Source organism: Balaenoptera physalus (assembly GCF_965194825.1).
Source record: "Balaenoptera physalus genome assembly, chromosome: 4".
NCBI classification, from domain to species: Eukaryota; Metazoa; Chordata; class Mammalia; order Artiodactyla; family Balaenopteridae; genus Balaenoptera; species Balaenoptera physalus.
Window position 1 is genome coordinate 3809734 of NC_138891.1, and position 17600 is coordinate 3827333.

General features: G+C 38.3%; 1 protein-coding gene and 1 long non-coding RNA gene across 7 annotated transcripts in view; both read right to left on the reverse strand.

The window, feature by feature from the left end:
* Positions 1 to 13207, reverse strand: part of LOC309660315 — a 137542-nt gene extending 124335 nt beyond the window's left edge. The window contains exon 1 of the long non-coding RNA XR_014263334.1: positions 12433 to 13207. This is a non-coding gene — a long non-coding RNA (uncharacterized lncRNA). The remainder of the gene's footprint in view (positions 1 to 12432) is intronic.
* Positions 1 to 17600, reverse strand: part of UBE2E2 (ubiquitin conjugating enzyme E2 E2) — a 358295-nt gene that overhangs the window by 331113 nt on the left and 9582 nt on the right. For all 6 annotated transcript variants that reach the window (XM_082460779.1, XM_082460778.1, XM_082460782.1 and 3 more), the window contains exon 3: positions 13215 to 13265. In XM_082460779.1, coding sequence (XP_082316905.1) covers positions 13215 to 13265 — 51 coding nt within the window. The remainder of the gene's footprint in view (positions 1 to 13214; positions 13266 to 17600) is intronic.

A 17600-nucleotide genomic window follows, 5' to 3' on the forward strand; every position in this document is an offset into this window, starting at 1 on the left:
TAACCCCCACCTCTGGTGAGCTCAAAAACTGGGAGAACTGTTAACAGTTTTTCCCTGCTTGAAAGTTGGACACATCTGGCCCGTACATAATTTGGAGAAGGAGAAAGAATCAATTTTAGATAGCTACCATATGATCATTTTGATAAATACTTATTAAACGTTTTATCACCTGTATTTACATATTTGGGGAGGCTACCCTACATTTATTACTTAAAACACTTTGTCCGTTATGTTATTCAGAATACTATCTATAATTCATATTCCATGGTTTTTAAATACGTTTCACCTTATATAACATAGGAAATTATTAATTTCCCATTAATGCATATAATTAAGAATGGACTAGGTCTGCTACACAAATATTGGAGGCTTCTTCTAATGTTATCTTTGGGGTCCATTTTACCTTTCAGGCAAAGCTAACTTATAATGAGGTTCTTTTGGTACTGCAATAACTAAAGCCACTTAGAGATAGTCCAGGCCATTTAAGTAGTGCAAAAAGTGCCTTACACCTAACTCAAATTTAAAGCAAAATGCACAAGGTTTTGTTTCAATGTATCTATTCTATGAACTCTAAAAATTTCTAAAGGATTTGACACCAATGCAACAGGACTGTAAATTTAATTTCTTTGCCCCCTCTTAAAATTTGTCCTTCCTTTCCCCCCACCTCAAATCCCAGTTGTTTGAAAGTAGTATCATAACACTGTTCCATATCATTTGTGAACCAAGCTGTGATACATGAGGGCCTGGCTAAGAAGACAAATCCTCTCTCTTACACTGGAGGATATGACAGGTAACTCAGAAAGAACTGAGAGAGTCCTCCTAGCCAATCTCACCCTACCTTAGTTAAGAAGGCCTGACTCCCAAACCCTTATTCTACCTTCTCAGATTCTAGACCACGGTCCCTGCCCCAGCAGGGTCAGGCTAGCCCTAGTCCCCCTCCTGCAGACCCCCTTCCTCACCCCCTGGCCACCTGGAATCCAAAGACTGCACATGTTGGGCTGCACTGCCTGCTAACTTGAGCCTAACACCAGAATGTCCACTGCCTCAAGCAATGAGCAGAGCTGCCTCTCTTCAGAAACTCTGCCCTGGCTGCAGGAAAGGGTTTCCCTCCAGCACCTGCGCTGAACCTGTCACCTTCTTCCAGTTCGTCACTTGTATGCAGGTCTCAGATCATCCTGCTCCGACACATCAGGCCACAGAATTGTGTCCCAGCCTACAGACATGACAGCCATCTTTCCACAAGATTGGACAAAAGTTTTAAAATAAATATCACTCAATAAGATCATAAATAAAACAGCAGTCCACATGAACGTACAAAGAGCAGCGGTAGTTTCTTTAGTATAGTCCGTCATTTGAAATCTTTGAAAGTATGAATTTTCTTTTAATTCTAAGATGCTTGGCTCATGGAAAAATTATGTCAGAAAAAATGCATACCGAATAAAATATAAATTCTCTTCATTAACATTTATTCAATTTCTAAGGATGCAAATATTTTTTCCAGGACCAAAGGGAGGAGGGGGAAACCATGAGAATTCCAAACAGTGTGTTACATAGTTTGATAGACTTGAAAGTATGTTTACTGGCCAAATGAATATTCAAAAGATTTGCATTAGATGATTGTCAATTTATATTGGCATTTGACTAACACTAAAATTTTTATTTCTCGACTATGTCATATAAGTGGAGTTTATGAAATAACATGTAATAATCTGGGGCCTATGAAATGACTGCATATTAGTCAATGTCTCTAAACCCCACACCAGGCTCTTATTTCCACATGTTCTTCATGTATCATCCTTTTCTTATAAATTTGAAAGTTATAAATAGAAAAGGAAATAAAAGCCTCACTTACTAATTCATATATGGAACAGATAACAAATAAACTGGCTGTTTTAAATAAAATAGCCAGGGGCTTCCCTGGTGGCACAGTGATTGAGAATCTGCCTGCCAATGCAGGGGACACGGGTTCGAGCCCTGGTCTGGGAAGATCCCACATGCTGCGGAGCAACTGGGCCCGTGAGCCACAACTACTGAGCCTGCGCGTCTGGAGTGTGTGCTCCGCAACGGGAGAGGCCGCGACAGTGAGAGCCCCGCGCACCGCGATGAAGAGTGGCCCCCGCTCGCCACAACTAGAGAAAGCCCTCGCACAGAAACAAAGACCCAACACAGCCAAAAATAAATAAATAAATTTATTTTTTTAAATAAATAAATAAATAAATAAAAATAAATAAAATAGCCAGGCCAATAAACTATACAAATTACATGCCACAGGCTCCAAGAAGGCAAAGGAGAGAGACAAAATGAGTCACAATCCGTGATGAGGAAGACAAAGCTGGTAAATTATACTTCATCTGTCTGGAGTCCAGCAGCTGGGAAATACCATCCTAGTACTACCTTGCATCTGACACCTGAAAATCCCTCTGAAATGAGCAAACAGGGTCACTTTCAACCCCTCCAGAGACGGGGCACACACTAACTACCTCCTGAAGCCGTCCATTATTTCTCTGGACAGCTCTGAATGAAGACGAAGCCTTTTTATCAAGAAGAAAATAGTTTCCTTCTAATTTAACACAGCACTGCTAGTTCTACACCCTGAAACCACACAGAATAAGATGAATCTCTCTTCCATTTGATGGCTCTGAAAACAGTTAAACACAGCTATGATGACCTCTCACTCCACTAGACAAGGTAACTCCAACTCCTTTCAAATGTACTCTGTGATCATGGATAGGAATTCCCAAGTCTCCTTGTTTATGGTTTTTTTTTTTTGAGGTTCATATTTTTTTTTAACATCTTTTTTGGAGTATAATTGCTTTACAATGGTGTGTTAGTTTCTGCTTTATAACAAAGTGAATCAGCTATACCTGTACATATATCCCCATATCTCTTCCCTCTTGCATCTCCCTCCCACGCTCCCTATCCCACCCCTCTAGGTGGTCACAAAGTTAACTGTATCTAGATATTCTAAGTGTATAAAACATATCCATTCTGTCAATGCAATAAGCAACACACTGACCTATCAGAGCTGAATGCTGGACCCGGCTTTGTCATGAAACTGTACTTCCTTGGAGAAGTGCTGTTTTCTCTCTGGGCTGGAGAAAGTGCCAGACCATAAGCTTTCCTGCTTCAATATCCTATGAGTCTATCTAAAGGGAATGCTTTCAGGAACTTCTCTGGTGGTCCAGTGGGTAAGACTCCACGCTCCCAATGCATGGGGCCCAGGTTCAATCCCTGGTCGGGGAACTAGATACCACACGCATGCCGCAACTAAGAAGGCCGCATGCCACAACTAAGACCCGGCGCAGCCATAAATAAATAAATACTTACTAAAAATAAATAAAAACAATGCTTTCAATACCGCTTTCATTTTGTTAAAAAGTAAAAAATATTTAACCAATACTTTATAATATTAATATTTACAAGGGTCTTTTACTTAATTAAGGGCACTATGTGTAATGCTCTAAAAAATAAGTTGGTTAGGGGTCCCTGGCTGTTAGACTATAATGGTGGTCGGTAGGAAGGGAGGGGGAAGACAAATAAATACATAGCTGTAAGCACCCTTAAAAAGGTCAAAATGGTCTTCTAGTTTAATATTACCTGAAATTAAAGTTAAGCATAAATTTAAGCTTGAGAAGTGTTTACTTTTCTAGGACTGTAGCTATGTGACACAGTAGTCACTAGTCATATATGATTACCTAAATTTAAATTAAGTAAAATTCCGTAAGATTAGAAATTAATGTACTCAGTTGGATTAGCCACCTTTCAAGTGCTAAACAGCCACTGCACTGGATGACAGATACAGAACACTTCCATCATAAGAGAAAGTTCTATGGGGCAGTGCTGTTCTACATTGATTCACCTATATCTATTTTGCAAACAGAAGACAGCACAGTAAAGACCCAAAACCCTTGGTCTCTAAGGTCAGAAACACCAGGGCTGAAATCCTAGTTGTGCCACTTACTTGCTGTGTGACCTTGAACAAGTCATTTAACCTGTCTGAGTCCATCTTCCCACCTATAAAATACTGTCTAAAACTAGTATCTACCTCATGGAGAGTTATGATGATTAAGTGAGATCATGCTGGTTAATTACAGCAGGCAGTACACCGCCTCAAACACTGGCAGCATTCAACAGACGTCAGCTTTCTAGTATGAGCAACTGTATTTATTCACTCATAGGTACACTGAACCTCAAATGAATGCTAAGATTTGAAATATAGAGGTTAAAGGAAGAGCTCTCACCCAAGTGGGTAAGTTAGGTAAAACAGCTGTAGTATCAGGAGGCCTGACAGCAATGGGGTGTAGGAGCGGGGAGTGGTGGATCCCACGTGGCTGGAATAGCAGGAATCAAAGCAGAAACCTCGGCTCTGGCAGGAGGGTGCTACCTCTCCTTTCAGTGGTCTGAAATTATTGCTAGGCTTCCTATTCTACAGGGGAAGAGTGGAGGGAGCGAGTCTACCTGTTGCGTACTTGACTAGAAAGTCAATTTTAGCTCTGGCTTTACCTGACTTCATGACACATTTTAGAATAATATGCTGCTTCCACACAAATATGGAATTTGTTATAGCTTTAAAGGCATCCCATTAAGTCCCTAACCTAAAGTATACAGACATTCTAAATAAACAGTTCTAAATGAACATTTACAAAAAGCACAGTCAGAAAGCAAACTTTGGTAATGTTAAGTTTAAAAATCAAAATTTACATTGTTCTTAACATAAAAAATATTAATAAAGTTTTACTTGTTATTTGCAATAATGCTTAGCTGATAAAAGATATTTAAGCCAATGAATGTAATAATCACTGTAAAGAAATGCTTTGGGTGCACTAAATAATAGTTTTCAGGATATCTTAAAAGGTAAAACAGCTATGGGAATTAAAATATTACATGCTAGAGAGTAATATAACACTTTCTATCTAAAGTGCTTAAGTAATAAATCTGAAATAATAACCAGTTATAAAACTGGGCGACCTAAAATAAGTGATAAAATGTTCTGTTGCTATTATAAAATATAATCCCTGTGTAATCATTTAATGCATGTTTCTTCAGACACATTCTTACACCATTCTTAAGGTAAGAAAGATTAGAAAAAATAAAAAAAATCAGAGACCACAAATAACGGGCACAACACTCACTTTACCGCTCAACATTTTCTTTTATTATGAAGTAAACATTTTAAAAATCTATGGTTAAAGGCAGATGTTAAAAAATAACATTTTGAAGTAAGAACGTAAGCAATTTTTCCGGTGATTTTATTGAGATAGTGATGTCTTCCCCCAAGATCAGTTTTAACGTAAAGGTACACGACAGCAAACGATTACACTTGAACTTCACCGTCTGAAGTAACGGCCCCTCACGGCTCTGTGTTGGTCATGCCCCGGGTGAAAAGTCAGCCTTGAGATAAAGGCGAAAAGAAAACCGTACATATACTCTTGGCAGTAACAGAGGAGCGCACCTCAGATATCATAAAAGAAGGTACGGAAATGAGAATATAAACAGGCTTGAAATTCGTGAAACTCCGAACTGCCAAGGGCACGTAAGGGAAGGCCACGCTTTCTCACCCGCTGCCACACGGTACACACGCCAACTCTGCAGCGCCTCAGCCCACAGGTGCTGCTGCAAACAATGCTCAAGCCGTTCTAACCGCTTAGGGCAACTCTAAGGCCTTTAAAGACTTCTGTCTCCATAAAAGTCTACGCAAGACCACTCAACACTGCAGCAGTGGGGGCAAAAACTCAAAGGAGTGAATAAAAATATTCCTTGCTTGGGCTTCCCTGGTGGCGCGGTGGTTGAGAATCTGCCTGCTAATGCAGAGGACACGGGTTCGACCCCTGGTCTGGGAGGATCCCACATGCCGTGGAGCAACTAGGCCCGTGAGCCACAACTACTGAGCCTGCGCGTCTGGAGCCTGTGCTCCACAACAAGAGAGGCCGCGACAGTGAGAGGCCTGTGCACCGCGATGAAGAGTGGCCCCCACTTGCCACAACTAGAGAAAGCCCTCGCACAGAAATGAAGACCCAACACAGCCAAAAATAAATAAACAAATAAATAAATTAAAAAAAAAATATTCCTCGCTTATCCACACTAAAGAAAGGAGAGATGGATATAAATAATTCAGTGTCCTACATAACATAAGCCCTCAACATATAGTTAAATTTTATCATGTTAATGATTCCTCATAAGACGCACTACAGCATTCTGCTAACCAATACACATGTACATCACTTTTCAGTTATTCGTACTATTTATTTACTAATAATCTTCCTTGCTCCAAAAAGAGTCTGAGATGGCTTTAAAAAAGTGTTTGTGGTAGAAAAGTACAAAATGAAGAGAAGATATAAGGTGGAAAAAAAGAGTAAGAAAATAAAATACAACCAGAGTTGAGGTTTCTACACAAAATGCAGTTAAATACTAAAATCGAAGAACAGATAAGGCTCACACAGTGTCAGGGCAACCAAAGTAAAGAGGGGACGCATGATCAATTTTAAGATTTGCAGAGCCCATAGATATTGGCAGTTCCTGCCAACAGTACCATCATTTTCCTGGTCTTGGTTCTTTAAGCATTTTATGTCTTATCTCTCAATTAGTTGTAACCAGATCTGCAGGATTAGGAACTGCATCTGCCTATTTTCTTGCAGGCTATACTTGTCCTACCACAGATCTAATATTAAGCCCTCAGTAAATACTGAAGCGTAGGGGAACATGACCTAGAATCAGGCTGAGTAACAGGAAAAAACAATTTGGCATTAAAAGTGCAGACCCCGAATTAGGAACTGTCAAATGTAAAGAAATCCTTTCCCTGGACCAGTGCCGGTAATAATAACATAACACGAACATATACACGCATACAAACACACACACAAGGGAAAGTTATAGAAATCACTACACTCACAGAATTACTTTTCAAAATGTTCCAACTAAATATTGTTTCATGGAATTCAGAAATATAAATCAAGCACAGTACAAACGATACTTTGGATTGCCTCGCATGTTGATTTTTTTCTTTTTTTTCCCCTTAACTGAGGCACAAATAGCTAGCCACAAATGTAATTTTTAATGTATTTCTCTATCTACTCACACATGTTGGAAAACAAAGGATGAAAGTTCAGAAAACCTGGGTTCAAATCCAAATCAATCATTTCTAGTTGGGCAACCCTGGGCAAATTACTTAATCCCAGGAGCCTCACAGAAAAGACTAAACTGCATCATATACGAAAATCCTTTAAAAGCTACAAAATGCTACATAAATATTACTATAGTAACCAAAAAAAAGAAAAACAATTAGTGACAATAATTAGATTTTCACACTGCTGGCTCTTTGTAGAGATCACACCTATATAGACACTAACCCCAATTTCTACCTCAATGCTTTCCTGTTCTGTAATGTAGTTTTGGAAACTGTTCACCCACACACACAGCTTTCCTACTTACTGTTTCAGTGACTAGGATCTGGAAAACACACCCTCCTCTGTTACGTGGCTCTCATCAACAGGAACAGTAAATGAGAGGACTTACAGTTTCTGATTCAAAACTTACTACAAAGATACAGTCATCAAGACTGTGGTACTGGCAGAAGGATAGACATAGATCAATGGAATAAAACTGAGAGTTCAGAAATAAACCTTCCCATATACGATCCATTGATTTTTCAACAAGGATATGAAGACAATTCAATGGGGAAAGTGGTCTTTGTAGCAATGGTGCAGGGATAACTGGGGATCCACAAGGAAAACGATGAAGCTGGACCTCTACCTCACACCATATACAAAATGGATCAGAGATCAAAACGTAAAAGCTAAAACTAAAAAAAGACTCTTACTAGAAAATTGTAGGCGTAAATCTTCTTAGTCTTGGATTAGGTGATGGTTTCGTAGAAATAACACCAAACGCACAAAGTAACAAAAGAAGAAGTAGATAAACTGGACCTCATCAAAACTTAAAACTTTTATGCTTCAAAAGTAACTATCAAGGAAGTGAAAACACTATCCACAGAATGAAAGAAAATACTTGCAAACCATACATCTGATACGAGACTTGTATTCAAAATAAATAACACAACTCAACAACAAAAGGACAAAACTCAACTTAAAAATGGTCAAAGAATTTGAATAGACATGTCTCCAAAGAAAATATAAAAATGTCCTATAAGCATATGAAAAGATGGTCATCATCATCATTCTTCAACAGGGTAATGCAAATCAAAACCACAATGACATACTACTTCACACCTGCTAGGATGGCTATCATTAAAAGACAGAAAATAACAATTGCTGAGGCTACGGAGAAACTGGAACTTTGATACACTGCTGGGAGGAAGGTAAAATGGTGCAGCCACTCTGGAATACAGTCTGGCAGTTCCCCAGAGGGTTAAACACAGTCACTATATGACCCAGCAATTCTACTCCTGGGTACATATCAAGAGAAATGAAAACAAATGTCCACACAAAACCCTGTACATAAATGTTCAGAGCAGCATTATTCACAATAACCAAAAAGTGGAAACAATCCAAACATCCATCAACCGACGAACAGCAGACAGATAAAATGTAGTACATCCTCACAATGGAATGTTATTCACAGACAAAAATAAATAAAGTACTGATGGCATCACAACAAGGATGAACCCTGAAAACACGATGCTTCGTGAAAGAAGCCAGTGACAAAAGGCCACATACTGTATGATTCCGCTTATATGAAATGTCCAGATGGCAAATCTATGGTGACAGAGAGTAGACTGATGGTTGCCTAGGGCTGGGTGGTGGCAAAATTGAGAGGGAAGGGGAAAGGGGTGATTGCTAAAAGGTGTGGTGTTATCTTTCTGGGGCGGCCAAAATGTGAAACCGATTGTGATGGATGTAAGACTGTGAAGACACTAAAAGCCACTGAATTTTATACTGTAAATTACACATCTCAATAAAGCTGTTACAATTAAAAAATAAAGCAGAGCCTGTGTTCAGTGAGTAGATAACTGAAACATAGCAATAAGAGTAAAAACTGCTAATATAACTGAATTACATCCTCTTTTTTAGTATCTCCTCCTTTTATTTCCTCAATTAGTAAATCAAAAGTCAAATCCAAACGGATCATTTTACCACAGTCTCTACTTGCAAGAAGTAATAAGGATCTCTGTCAGCTCCACGCTCATAAAGCTAATATAAACTTGGGCAGTATCGGATCATAACAGAATTTGAACTTAGCTTTTCTCTGCAATATAGAGAAACAGATTATCCTTAGGATGACAGAAATTTTTATTTTAATGCAGAAATATTTCTAGCTAGCTGCCAGTTTTCCACTAACCTCAGGGAAATATAAATGAAAACACTAACACATTTACAGATTTAAAATCTGTGTTTTTGACAACTGTGAAGAGTCCTGAAAGTCACAACTTAGTCATCTACAAGCTAAGCTGGTGTGCAGGGCACTGAGGTCGTGAGCAACTCTAGCCAACAGCCCAGCACCTCCAACTCAGCTGGCGGTACCAAAACATTTATGGATCTGCAGCGGTCTCTGGAGAGAGCCCCTGCAAATGTCATGGGTCAATTATGATATCAATCATAATAACTGAGACTAAGGACTTCCCTGGTAGCGCAGTGGTTAAGAATCCGCCTGCCAATGCAGGGGACACAGGTTCGAGCCCTGGCCTGGAAAGATCCCACGTACCACGGAGTAACTAAGGCCATGCGCCACAACTACTGAGCCCGTGTGCCACAACTACTGAAGCCCGTGCGCCTAGAGCCCGTGCTCCGCAACAAGAGAAGCCACCGCAATGAGAAGCCCGCGCACCACAACGAAGAGTAGCCCCTGCTCGCCACAGCTAGAGAAAGCCTGCGTGCAGGAACAAAGACCCAACGCAGCCAAAAAATAATAAATAAATTTATTTAAAAAAAAAAAGACTAAGCAAAATACATTCTACTATTTACAGAGACTACTCTAAGTATATAACCGAATTTCACACAAATTATGTACAATTTTCTATGCCCACAGCCCTACAGACCTTATGATTTTATGAACACAAACCGTTTTCTTAGGTATATCATAAAGTTTTGTTTTTAAACATTAATTCTAATGTTATAATATAAAAAAAGAATTAATTTTATGCAGCCTGAAAAAAAAAAAAAAAAAACAGTATTATTGCATTTTTACCTCAAAGACGATAAAAAAAAGTGAAAAGAAAACCAAAAAATGTATAGGCAGGTGTTTCCTGTAAGAAGAAATAATGTAACTTATTGTCAAAGTGTTTTGTGCATGCTCTTTTAAAAGATTAAGTTTGTTCAAAACCTGAAAAAAAAAGAAACTTCAACAATACTGCAGTAGAGGATAAACACATGCCAGTTCCCGCAATACGAATCCAAGAATTGCTTACCTGGACATCATCACGTAAGAGATGCACTGAGACTCAGAAGTCCCATCTCTAACCTGACATACACACAGAACTGGGCTGTACTAGCCTCTTAAGTTCCAGAAAATAAGAATAAACCCCACTCCAAGTGCAAGGTGACACACACCCACCCTCACCGAGACAGCGAACAGATAAAATCCTTCTCCACTCGGATTGCCTGAACACACCAACGCTCCCCACACGTGATCTTTACCTGCGACAGCGAGTTAACAAGTACCCAAGCCACCAAACAGCAGGGCTGTGAGAGGCACGTGTCCCAGGAAGGGTAACACGCAAAGGGAATACTTGGGCGACCGGGGATTCTGACTCTATCAGGCAGATGGCTTTAATTACTACACTTCCATAAACTAATTCATTACAGTCAGTAGGACACACATGAAGACAGCACAGCACTTCTAAAAAATCAACCACAAAAGCACTGTTAACCTTGTGCCAAACACATGCCCAACCAAAATTGTTCTACCTTCTCTTTCTGAAGATCGTGACTACATTCTCATTGAAATATAGATGGGCAGATTTACTATAAACCACTATCAAATATTTGACGCCCCAACTCCAAAGGCCACAGCAATCCACTTAATACAAGCGCATGAACGTCTAAGTGAAGTAGCGCAAGCACGCAGGGAACCTGGGGGTAATCACCACTTCCCAGCCAGCCCCAGCACAGTGGATCCTTTGTCACAGGGTAGCACCACAAACATGAAGGTGGGCATGATCTTAACGTCTGCGTGATCAGTCCAATCAACTATTTGGGGATCAATAAAAGGAGCCAAAGACACTTCACCAATAGTCCTTGCTTCTAAAGCAAATTTAGTTACCCAATCTTCACATGGTTAAAAGGATTTCATTGCAAATTTCCGAAAGCCAGCAAATCAACCAAACGAGGTATCTTTCCTACAATGTCCTATGTCAATATCTCAATAAAAATGGGGGGAAAATAAAACTAAGTAGGTGTCTTTCCTGAAACTGTCTGAGGGGCTTATTATGAGTGACAACTACATTTTTAAATGTAAAACTATTACATATATTTTGCCTACATAACCAGTAATGATACTTTAACTAAGGTTCAATGAAAAAGTAAATCCCCAAATTTCAGATGACACCATAGTTAAGCTTTTCTTTTTTACATTAAATAGAACTATGGTTCAATTATTTAAGTTTATTTAAGTAATAACCATTATGTAATCCCTTTCACAGACTCTTCAGTTTTCATGCATATTTACAATATATTGGTTTAATCTAAGTTAAATTATTATTTGTAGTAAGTCAAGGCTAAATTAGACTAATGCATTAGAAAATAATATATGATAGTAAAGTTGCAAACAGTCTAATCATCACATATTATATGTGGATTTCATTTATCAAAAGTGAGCCTTAAACAAGCTCATTGAAACAAAGCAATTAGTTTATTTTGCCAAGAATCTGTTGTCAAAATTTAAGCAAGTAAGTGTATAAACTAAGTTCACATATTTACCAGTTTAGTTGTTTGTAAAAAGGTAACAAAAATAATATATGAGGTAAAACACAGTTTATTAAAAAAAAATTCAAACCATTAAAACAAATATTATCCTAAGAAACAAGGGATTTTAGTTTAATTCAAACTGAAGTTTTTCCACAAATCAATCCACTTACACAAATTGGCCACCAAAGCCTAAACAATGATCTGTCATCTGAAACAGCTTTGATGTAACATAGTCTTAAGTGTGACAAAAAAGGTCTTACTATTAAACAGTTTTTCCTAACAAAGAATCATTTGTTTCAGCTGAGTGAAACTTTCTTCGAATGTTATTATTGCAAGTTTATATACTATATATGACTTTCATGTAAAGAACCATATTAAATTCACCACAAACATTAAGTCTTATTAGAATTTTTCCTACACAAAATAGCTGTCAACTAGCCATAGAGCCATCTGCAAAACTTTCACTTTCACTAACAACCACAGTTGCTATCTTTGCTTTCACATAAAAACAAAATCAGTGAAATCAGAAATCACACCCAACAACGCACTCAATATTGGAAACCTGCCCTCTCACCTCTGATGCACACCACCACCAATTTAAACGACAAAAACTCCACGCTGGCCTGGTTTCAACACTGAGCTCACATCAAAACAGAAAGAAATGTCTTAAAACAGCCAAACAGCCATCTTGCAACTACTGCTCCAGATGCAAGATACTGTTTAAGGTGGGAGATAGTTTCTCTCCTCTTTTTACTACGTACCTGCACGTCATTAATCATTTCTGGGCAAGCACTTTAACTTCCTATAAGTAAACTCAGACCAGAAAGTTGAGGGTACGTGGTCATAAAGGAGACAGCGTTTTAAATTCAACCTGCCTCCAATCACCCGTTCTGACTTAGTCATAAGCCATGACGACAAGAAGTAATGTAAACCATAAAGAACACTGTTTAATGTTCCAGCACTTTTAAAAATCAATTTCCAACAGGATAACAATTGAATAATTATCAAATAGCAAATATTTTAGCCACGCTGTTACTGCACCATTGAAGAAATCATTTAAAACCCTCACGCCTCTTCCACTAAAAGGTGACTGTATTTGTTACCCTATAATTTCACTACCTTATTGTTATCGCGTTACTCTTTTTTTTGGTGACGCCACTCCACCACTGCAAACATACTTGCGGAATAACCCATTTCTGCAGAGACAACCACCACCACTGTCTTCCACAGTCATTAAACTCCAAACCACAATGATGTTTTTACTAACTAATCAGGACAATAGTTGCGCATCAGACCAACAGTTCAATTACCTCTTCTGCAAAAGATACAAATAAATAAAAATCCGTAAGTACTTACCTACAGTTGGGAGGCGGGTCCAACGTAATTTCTGCAAGTTCCTTCTGAATTCTTCAAAATAAAGACAAAGAAAGTTACATTAAAAAGTCTTCACTCTTTTAATATTTCATTACAATTATACTTTTACACTAGTATTCCCCGTTTGGATGCTTTTAATTTGAAATACTAATACTGTATAAATCATCATATACAATACCAACAAAGTAGTAACTTCTGCCACAGTTTTGACCATGCACCTACAAAGAGTAACGAGACTGGCCACCATCGGTGCTTGCAGCCTGTGTCAGCAACACTATGACTTCAATGAAAACTTCGTTAAGCCACTGCTAACGCTAACCAAAATTTCTAGTTTAAACTGGAAACGTTTGCCACACTACTTAGGGATCATTCCAACTTCTGATCTGTACTAGAACATCCCATATAGGATGGAAAAATGATCATATTAAGTTGAACCCAAGCATCCTGACTGAGCCAATCAACTGGTGAAGAGAGGATTATCAGGATCTCATTCTAACACCCCAAACCGCTATCAAAGTATAAATGGTATTATTCCCTGAAGCTTCTAGGCGGGAGCAAGTTGAGGCTTTCAAGTTTCAATAAGCCTGACTAGAATTCCTTCATTTTAATGTAACTGCATGAGCTTCGTGCAAAGGGGGAAAAAAAAGAACTTTTATTTTAAAAACCTGTTTTTGCCCTCATGAGTTATTTTCATCTTTTATTCTTAACTGCACCTAACCCCCTATACATACACAAAGGCTAACAGTGCCACACTGTTCTGTAAGAGTATACTTAGCAACCTTCTATCATTCATGTATTATTAAAAGTAGGCTTTGTTAAGCCTAATTTTTTAAAATTCTCAAAACCACTTCTTCTCCTCTGCCTTGGTTTTAAAATATGAGATTCACTAACTGCTGGATGCCTCCTCTTTTGGTAATGACGGGTGACTAAAGTACCACAAAAAAATAAGAATTTTAACAAAGACATTTATTCTCAAACAGTTTCATTCTATGCCTTTTTCAAGACAACAAACGGAAGCTCAGAATTGGTGCAAATCCCCCAGAAGGACTGCCACCAACCTCCCAAATGAAGCGCATGGTCCAGATAGAATGGTCACTTCTCTAAGCCATGTGACTCAAGGTTGGGGAGGCATTATGAAGTACAGCAAGACAAACAATTAAAACACAAAGAACCTATTAATTCTGCTATCCCATTAACTGAGGATTCTTGGGCAAAAAGGCTGCTCACACCTGTTCCCTCTCTTTAGGCCTCAATTTTCTCTCCTGTAAAATGAAGAGGTTCTAACTAGGACAAATTCCATGACCGCTTATCATTAGAACATATGATTTCCTTCTAATATGGACTCTGTGATGTGTTTATATGCATTTAAAGTACATATATGGCCCAGAATTAAAGAAGAGAAGTCTCAAAGATCTGATATACGAGAACACCCTTTGTGGATTTCACACAAAAATATAAATAAAACAGGCGCTTTAAAACAAAATGGGGGGGTCCCCTGGTGGCGCAGTGGTTGAGAATCTGCCTGCCAATGCAGGGGACACGGGTTCGAGCCCTGGTCTGGGAAGATCCCACATGCCGTGGAGCAACTGGGCCCGTGAGCCACAACTACTGAGCCTGCGCATCTGGAGCCTGTGCTCCGCAACAAGAGAGGCCGCGATAGTGAGAGGCCCGCGCACCGCAATGAAGAGTGGCCCCCACTTGCCGCAACTAGAGAAAGCCCTCGCACAGAAACGAAGACCCAACACAGCCAAAAATAAATAAATAAATAAATAAATAAATAAATAAATAAATAAATAAATAAATAAATAAATTTAAAACAAAATGGGTAAGTCCACGTTAAAGACAGCAAACTGAGAACACACACATTCACCTCCCACTCCTTCAGGACCCCATGGTAATGGGGCAGGGGGAGCAGGTGGAGATACAGAAAGTGCAAAAAGGAATAAACAGCCAAAAGAAGGGGGTGGTCACCAAAGGAGGAGAAATTTCAGTGTATTTCTGGAAGACAAAGCAGATGGGCGTAGATCAAACAGGTTGAGATGGTTAAGAGGGGACTGCGGAGTACATAAAGATTAAAAAAGACCTACTATTCGGGGAGCGGGGAGAAAGACCGTCAGAAACCCCAGAAGAGATTACATTTTCTGCCTAAGAAAATCATAGATCGAACAGGAAGGAAACTAAAACGTAAGTAAAATAATTTTAATCATGTAACAGATATTAAGGGATAAAACAGAAAGATGTGACCTATTTCACCTAAATGCTATGACTCACTGCGGAGCCCTGAGATCATAACATTGGACTTAGAGGAAATCTAATCCTAACACCGTGTTTCGTCTGGCACTAAATATTTAGGTAAACGTACAGACAGTTTATTGGCCTTTTACTTACAGATAAAGCACAGAAGACAGGTTGTAGTTGCACTTCACAATGAAAACGTTACTAACCTTGAAGATGTGAAATTGGGTGTAGCTAAGAGAAACCAACAAAAACTGGATGGGGGGGTGTGAGTAGATGGAAAGAAGAACAAAGGTACTAATATCCCCATTTTACAAACTAGGGAACCAAGGAATACTGTTGAAATGTGAGGGAATAAGAAATAGTGGCTTAACTATATTATTTAGTTTAGAAAGACAGCCAATACTCTTTCTTTTAAATATAACTATCATTAACTGGGAGGAGGGAAAAAAAAGAAAGCAGGTGAACAAGCTACATCCTCAAATTTCATAGCAAGGAGACAAAAGATATTATTTAAGTTAACAATTCAACAAGTAGGTATATGCATATGATTCAGGGTTGTGCAGAAAACCAGTAGCAGGACAAACCAGAGACAGCTAAAGGAAAGGAACTGGGACAGGGAGAGCGTTTCAACAGAAAACTGTTGCTTTTCATTAACGATGTCTCTGTGCTGTTTAATTTGTTACCAGAAACATGAATAACTTGCATAAAATTTTTCTATTTAAGTAGTTGATTTACAATATTGTGTTAGTTTCAAGTGTACAGTAAAGTGATTCTGATATATACATATATATATATATATATATATACACAAATACCTATATAAGTGTGTGTGTATACACATATATATATACTTTCGTTTTTAAAACAAGAGGACCAAAAGAACAGGCATTCAAAAGAGTATGCTTAAACTGTCAAAGAAAACTATTTTTAACATAAAAGAACTTCTTTGGGATTTTCAAATAACTCATCTTGCTTTATACTTATACTGTCCCTTTTGGTTTAAAAAACTGATGTCATAATTTTGTCACAGAATTCTATAATGGAACTTGAAACCCCTCCAGATGTCTATAATTCTAAATCTAATTATTCAATACAAAAAACAATTTATAAACTTGCAATTGATAAACTTGACAATTCTGAGCAGTGAGTCAGTCTACTATATTTTGAGCCACTGCTACCAAAGAATGGCTGTATTTCTCTTGACAGAAAAGATTATACTAAGAATTGCTATTTAAACGGTTGCAAGACGTCCTGCTGTTTTCAATAACAGCAATTCATTTCTATCTCAAAAGTTGTGATCATGGTACGTATTAAGTTTCTCAATCTTGACACGCGGGGTAAGGAAGGCAGCTATTTCAGGCACTGTCCCTTAGGGTGACAAAAAATGAAAAAGTATCAATAATTCACACTTACCGTGTACCTTTTACATGATGATCTTAGGCTATTAAAAGTGAATTAAATAAATCTCACAGAATTTTCTAAGTATTACCGTTTTATCAGTCCCCATTTAGGAAACTAAGGTTAGTAACTGTACACTGGTAAGGTGAAAAGACAAGCAATTATCTTGCTAGGTCAAATAAACAAAAAGACCTCTCCTCTCTCTTATCAGAACTTTTAAGACAAAATTCTTTCTTGAGACATAAATCAACTAGACAATCGCCTAACTCTCGAATTTCTGTCCAGCAGTGCCACTTCCTTAGTCGTTATGATACAGAAGTCAGTGACTGCACATGGTTACGGAGACAAGTCAGAAGCAAAATACAGACTAAATTTCAGTTTGTAAGACTTCACCCAATACCTTAAATGTTCCAGGAATGGTAAGAGTATTGCACGTGACTGTCATCTGCTAAAAAGAAAGGGGAGTGTAGGACGGGGGCCACAATCATGATTCATTCAGCCTTGACTGAAGAAAACGGCACCAAAACGACCCAAAAATGGAGGCAATATGAAACATTCATTTTAACACCAACATATTGGACTCATGGTTCAGAAAAATGAAGCGGTGTATAGGTATTGACATGTTTAAAACACAAACATATTTTAGGCTAAAGAAAATTCAGTAACTTACTCAGGGCCAAGCAGGACATGAATATATGACATGGGAATTCACAAAGGTGTTTGCTTAACAGT